At 30.8% G+C, this 6,000-nt stretch overlaps 1 protein-coding gene across 1 annotated transcript; it reads right to left on the bottom strand.

The window, feature by feature from the left end:
• Window positions 1-540: 540 nt before the first annotated feature.
• On the bottom strand, window positions 541-4,034 carry LOC135925040 (uncharacterized). Its single transcript, XM_065460189.1, has 6 exons — window positions 3,920-4,034; window positions 3,524-3,629; window positions 3,145-3,230; window positions 1,699-1,791; window positions 1,169-1,225; window positions 541-663 (listed from the first exon to the last, which is right to left on the bottom strand). Exons 1-6 carry the CDS (start codon window positions 3,992-3,994, stop codon window positions 607-609), a joined length of 474 nt encoding a protein of 157 aa, XP_065316261.1. The 5' UTR covers window positions 3,995-4,034; the 3' UTR covers window positions 541-606.
• Between the last annotated feature and the right edge of the window lie 1,966 nt (window positions 4,035-6,000).

Below are 6,000 nucleotides of genomic sequence, written 5' to 3'. Positions count from 1 at the left end.
ATTTCATTTTTATTTTTTTTAAAAAAACATTAAAAATTTATAACACCGTTTTCGATTTAGGCCGCTTTTGTTGACGGGGGCTAAAAATAGGTCCGCCGCTGCCAATAGTTTTGTTGGCGCACAAGGTTAAATATTTTTTTGGAACACAACTATAAAATAGTTGATCATAAAGTTTTTACTTTACCGTTTATAATAATGTGTTTAATTTTTAATGTTTTTAAAATGTATATATACATAGATAATATAATATATTTTATATATAGTTTTTATAATATATAGCTCTTTAATGTTATTATATAAATTACGATTTACGATAAGAATTAAAAGCCCGCAAATGATTCGTAGTTTGAAAAAAATGTTAAAATAAACCCCATAAACACTAAATGTTTTCTGTAATGGTTATTTATATGTATAAATGTCATATTATAATAATATATATATATTTAAGATTAGATAGATAAAATTTATTGACATAATTTTATATACAAGAATTTAAGCTTTTTCCATATTATATTTTTATAATATAACAGGATAATATACTCCCTTATATTTTATTTGATAAATAAGTTAATATTGTTTTGCTTGTAGTTCCTATTTGTACCCTTTTCAAAATGTTTGTTCCAAATCTTGGTAATAAGATATGACAGACAGCAAACAATAAATCTATTAATTTTTTTTTTTAAAAAGTATATTATTTATAAAAATATGGAAGAAAGAAAGTAACAATGGAATGGTCTTTAAAACAAAAAAAAAAGAAGAGAGAAAGTGATTAAAATGGAAACATTGTTATATAAATAGAAAATAAAACGATGTATCGGACCTATATGAATAAGAACCAAACTCCCGTTCGGGGTAGGTTTCAGACAAAAATTTTCTAGGGTTAGGTCGGGCTGGATCTTAATCTCAAAATTTCAATTCGGTCGATGCCAGATTCCGGTAAAATTTTCAGGAATAGCACCAATATTTCTTATTTTCCTTTAGGAGTTAATAATTTTCCCTCCTACATTAGGAATTATTTTCTTTATAAAATCTTTTATTTCGAATTTAATTTGATCGTGCAAAATACGTTTAAAATAATTTATCGGGTCGGGTCGGGTCGGGTCGGATATAAAAGATCGTTTATAGGAACACCTATTGAAAGTTCCTCAAAAAAAATAATTTTACTTACCCAAAAGGATACGGAGATTATTAACGAGATGCCATATGTTATAATTTGAGTTCCGTGCTAAAATATATGAAATAAAATTTATAAATTTTATCATTATTTTTTTTTTTTTTTAAAAATGATTTAAAATGATTTTTAAAATAGTGGTTGTTTAAACGGACTCTAACACAATCATCCAGAAAACACATATATATTTCCGCAAATCGCATAGATATTGGTCCAAGGAGATCTTGAGGTTAAGGCTAGGCTCCCCATACATATTTGATTCGTCTCAAGATCATAAACAAGAATCTGGCAGTTCATAGAACCAAATATTACAAGAGTATATCGGAATTAGCTTTTTGTAAGGTAAATATTGGTACAAAGAACTGCCAGTCTCTCAATCTTGAGACAAACCAATTAGGTATGGGGGGCCATTCCCGTCATTGTCTTTTTTCATTCTGGCCAAAATCTTCCGCATTTTAATCGGCGAGGAAAACTGAGCGATTTAAACAAACACTAATAAGTAAATATAATATAGGGAAAAAAATAACCCCCATAGCCAAAACAACGAGAGATGAACAGAAGGCCATTGTCAATCCGATTACCATACTTACCATCCACGGCCAAAAAAAGCGTCGGTTATTCTTTTCATTCAATATTGCGTAAATAAAATATGATTTAAAAAAAAAAAACATTTTTAATTTTTTATTATAATTGAGTAAATAGCTCTATTATTCGGTTGCACGGAAAAGTGTCAATCTTAGCCTTGGTAGTTTTCTAACTAGAAGATTAGCTCATCTCTGGAGGGGAAGGGGTTTAAACGAATATAGCTAAATGTTCAGCTGATATTTTTTTTATATTGAGACGCCCTTGTGGATTGGTATTTCTGAACAGTATTCCCGTCTATATAGCTTCATCTAAATTAGAATCAGTGGCATCATTCCTGGTCCGGTCCGGATTTTTTTTTAAATATAATGCATTTATTTTTGTTTTCTCTAGCTAATAATGGCGATTTCGGCCGTATATTTTATTTTTAAAAAAATTTTTAGAACCTGCCCAGCCCAGTCGAGCTTAGGGAGGCGCCTGCAGGTTTCCGGTCTAAATGATCTAGAGAGAAAGATTTAGATCCAAGCATTTCGCTCAGAAAGATAACCATTTTAAATTTGGCGTTTGACGACTCCAAAATTACTTGCCCTGACAAGTAATAATATTAATTATTCTTTTAGGGCTATGAATCAGTTAATATGGCTCCAGATTGGACATGTAAGGGAAGTTTTTACTTAGGGCTTTTAATTGATTAATACTCCCTTGTCTCTAAAACGATTTTACCCAAAAATGATTATTAATAAGGCAAGAAATTTTTTTTAATAAACTTTTCCCGTATAAACCAAGAATCGAGTCTTTTATAGAATATAAAAAATTAAGTTAGGATTCGTGTGTTAGGATGAAGATATCCATCCGGGAGATGCAAGGGGATCGAGAATCACTCCTGAGGAGCTTATAAAGTAAAAGACTATATGGATAGATACAGGAGTACATAATATCTATTTTAAATTATGAGAGATCAAATGTTTCAGGGGTTCTAATAAAAAAAATAGGTATATCATTTATTTATATTTTAAACTATCGGGCCTATAACTTTGTCACATGATAAAATTGGAGATTAAATTTTTAAATATAATTGGCTTAAAAAAAAAGAGAAGATATTTACACGTCATATACTATTATTAATATTGAAATCAGCGAAATTTCTAATACATCCTGCTAAACCACTGTAGGGTTTAAAAAAGTTAATGTCGAAATCCTCTTCCTCTGTATTTCGATGTCTTTTAATTTTAATTTAGCTACCCCTATTTATCATGTATGAGGCTTTCTAATTTTTTTTTGATGGACATATGGCATAAAACAAATAGATTAGAAGCTATATACAGAAGATTTGTGAGTTAAAAGTGACAGGCGTGGAAGTAAAGTTTAAAAAAATTTAAAAAAATATATACTCGTTGAATGCCTATTATCAAGAAAATGGAGGATATGAGCACGCATATGGCGAAAAACAGTTGAAATCCCCAAGCAATCATTATACCTTGCGTGATTATTTTATTTTTTTTAATTCAAAAAAGTATTTAAATGCAATATAATATATCATATGTGATAAGAGAAGAGAAGAGAAGAGAAGAGAAGAGAAGAGAAGAGAAGAGAAGAGAAGAGAAGAGAAGAGAAGAGAAGAGAAGAGAAGAGAAGAGAAGAGAAGAGAAGAGAAGAGAAGAGAAGAGAAGAGAAGAGAAGAGAAGAGAAGAGAAGAGATTTAATATTGAAAGATTTTCGAATCCTAATGGATTCTGTTATCCCAATACGACGTATGTAATATAATATAACTTTTGATGTTCCCTTCAGTGATTTCCGGGGGAAAATATTTTGTATCCTTTCTGTTCCATGCCGTCAAAGCGAATATTATAATACCGGAATGTATCAAAGAACCAATCTAAATAAAAAAAAGTATTTAGACAAAATAATTTATTTTTTTCCCCTTTGTATGGAGTAGGACTATGAGTTGGGCCCTTTCTGCAAAGGAGCCCTAAATTTTTTGTAAGCCGGCTTATAGAATTTTCCAACGAGATCCACATCAATCAAGCCAGAAAATTAGCATTTCTAAGTTAGGGCGATTCGCTTATCCGTGAATCAAAATTAACCGCCCAAGTCCGACATTGGGCGGGCAGACTCGAATAGGTTAGTACCTATGCGGAGGGTGATAATGATATATAATTGTGTTACCAAGGTAAGGACGGCAGATATTATACTTCCGGTTCTGGTGGAGAAGCAAAAGCAGCAGGATTTCAGCTTGAGCATTTTATCTTCGACTTATATTTTCTTTATCCTTTAAAAATTAAAGATTTCCCCTTTTTTAAAAAAATTGATTAATGTATCAATAATAGGTATGATAGGAAAAACATTCATAAAAAACAAAAAAAAAAATCTTTTTTCAAAAGTAAAAAAACGGTGAACAACAAAAAAAAAGGTCTTAGATATCCTTTTAAATATAATTTTAAAAAGGAATGAATCAGAATTACAATGATTGTTAAGAGAAATAATTTTATATAACTTAAAATGATATTTACGTATCTGATTTACGCTTCCCTACCCCCCCCCATCTGGATAAGCCACAAATTTCTCAACTGGACTAATAATATGCCTATTGGATGCGCCGGTTTGCTATCTAATATAATCTCGAATCACATCTTGGGGTGCGCAAATTTTTTTTGTGCGATCCTTAGAGTTAAAAAAATGAATTTATATCAGACCCCTTAAGCTTTAAGATTTATTTTAAAGGTTTCTCACTCATGCACGAGTTAAAATTTTAAATTAAGGAATCCCCTAATAGATTCAGTTTTATCGTCCAACCCTCTAAACTTTCTCTACTGTAAGATATGCAGTAGCCGTGTAACACGATTTTATATACATCATTAATACCCATCCTTTAAATTTGTCCTCATTTCCAACTCAGTGCTCAACCCTAATATCAATATCCATTGCAAAACTTTAAATCTATGGTAAAAATGATTGCCCTTCACGTTAAGATGAGACAAATACTGCCCTACCATAAAAATAGCATAAATTTATTCACACTCCATTTAATTATCTAATAAGGTTCCTTTGAAAGAAAACCCTTTTCTATTATATTAAAATCCAAATCCCTTTGAGGGGAATATCCTTGGCTACTTAATTCTCACTATTGAAGAGCTCAGAATAGCTATCCTTCATTTTTAGGTATATATGTCATATTTTTTGTCGACATCGAAGGCTATCATTTAATTCACTGAGGAGATTTTCTAGGAGCACTATCGCCCTCTTCAACATAATATTATCGATTTTAATTTTGGACCTCTTAATGGAGAATGATTTTCTCCATTTTAACTCACAAGTCCAAAGCAATAAAAGACCTTAGGAACTCTAATCCTCTAGTCAAATACTCTTCCTGGGAATACAGCTGCATAAATTTTTTAGACCCTCCGATACATTTTACAAATACATCTAAAATTTTTAAGACCCTCCGATACAATTTACAAATACATCTAAAATTTTTGGAATAAGTTTTATCATAAAAAAATATCGTCTCAATCTTCAAATTGAGGCTTAGTTTACAAGTTTAAGTCATCATTGAGTTAACTTAGCTAGGCCTAGTTATCCCAATTTAGGTGATTTAGCAACCATCTGCAAGTCGCCATATTGATTCATCAGCTCTTTGCGATTGGCCAACATTTTTATGATTCCCGCCATAGGTGACTTCCCGCCTCTGTTAATAAAATATTTCAATTTTGCGTTTTTTGTTCTTCCCATATTTATTTAACAGATGAGACGTAAGAGGAAAAGGGGGTTATATTTTATTTATTATATATATATAAAAATCAGAATTTTATTTACTTTTTTATATTAAATCCTAAAAAAAAAAAGAGGAAAAGAAAAAAATTGTAAATTCATTTGAATAAATAATTTGAATTATTTGAATATAGGCTGATAATGTTTATATACGTTTTTTTATACTTAATTTTTATATTAAAAAAATTTGGAACACATCCATAAATTATAAATATGTAGAGAGATAATACGGACCAAAATGCGGCTCATGAGACCTGTGGGCCCGGCCCTAAGCCCGAGTACCCGGGCCGGGCCGGGTTGGACCGACATATATTTTAAAAACCAAATTAAGTTTTTTTGCATATAGGAATTAAATATAGCTTCATTTCCTCCAAAAAAGAAACAAATTCTGGCTTAAGGGGATGCCGAAGGCAGCAGCCATAGTTACTCATATTATGGAGTTACTTTTGAGCTAGCATTCTTATAAATTGGGATCTGTT

This window comes from Gordionus sp. m RMFG-2023, chromosome 2 (genome assembly GCF_954871325.1).
Source record: "Gordionus sp. m RMFG-2023 chromosome 2, tfGorSpeb1-WG-v2, whole genome shotgun sequence".
Classification (NCBI taxonomy): Eukaryota; Metazoa; Nematomorpha; class Gordioida; order Chordodea; family Parachordodidae; genus Gordionus; species Gordionus sp. m RMFG-2023.
Note: the sequence above shows the minus strand (reverse complement) of the source record. Positions and strands in the feature narration are given on the sequence as shown.

Bases quoted from the DNA above. Each gene is read 5' to 3' on its own strand.
- LOC135925040 (XM_065460189.1), bottom strand. From the start codon at position 3,994: ATGCTCAAGCTGAAATCCTGCTGCTTTTGCTTCTCCACCAGAACCGGA. The intron at 3,231-3,523 runs GTTATATTATAT...TAATCACGCAAG, and splicing joins CACTGAAGGGAACATCAAAA to GTATAATGATTGCTTGGGGA. The intron at 1,226-1,698 runs GTTATTTTTTTC...CATATATTTTAG, and splicing joins TCGTTGTTTTGGCTATGGGG to CACGGAACTCAAATTATAAC.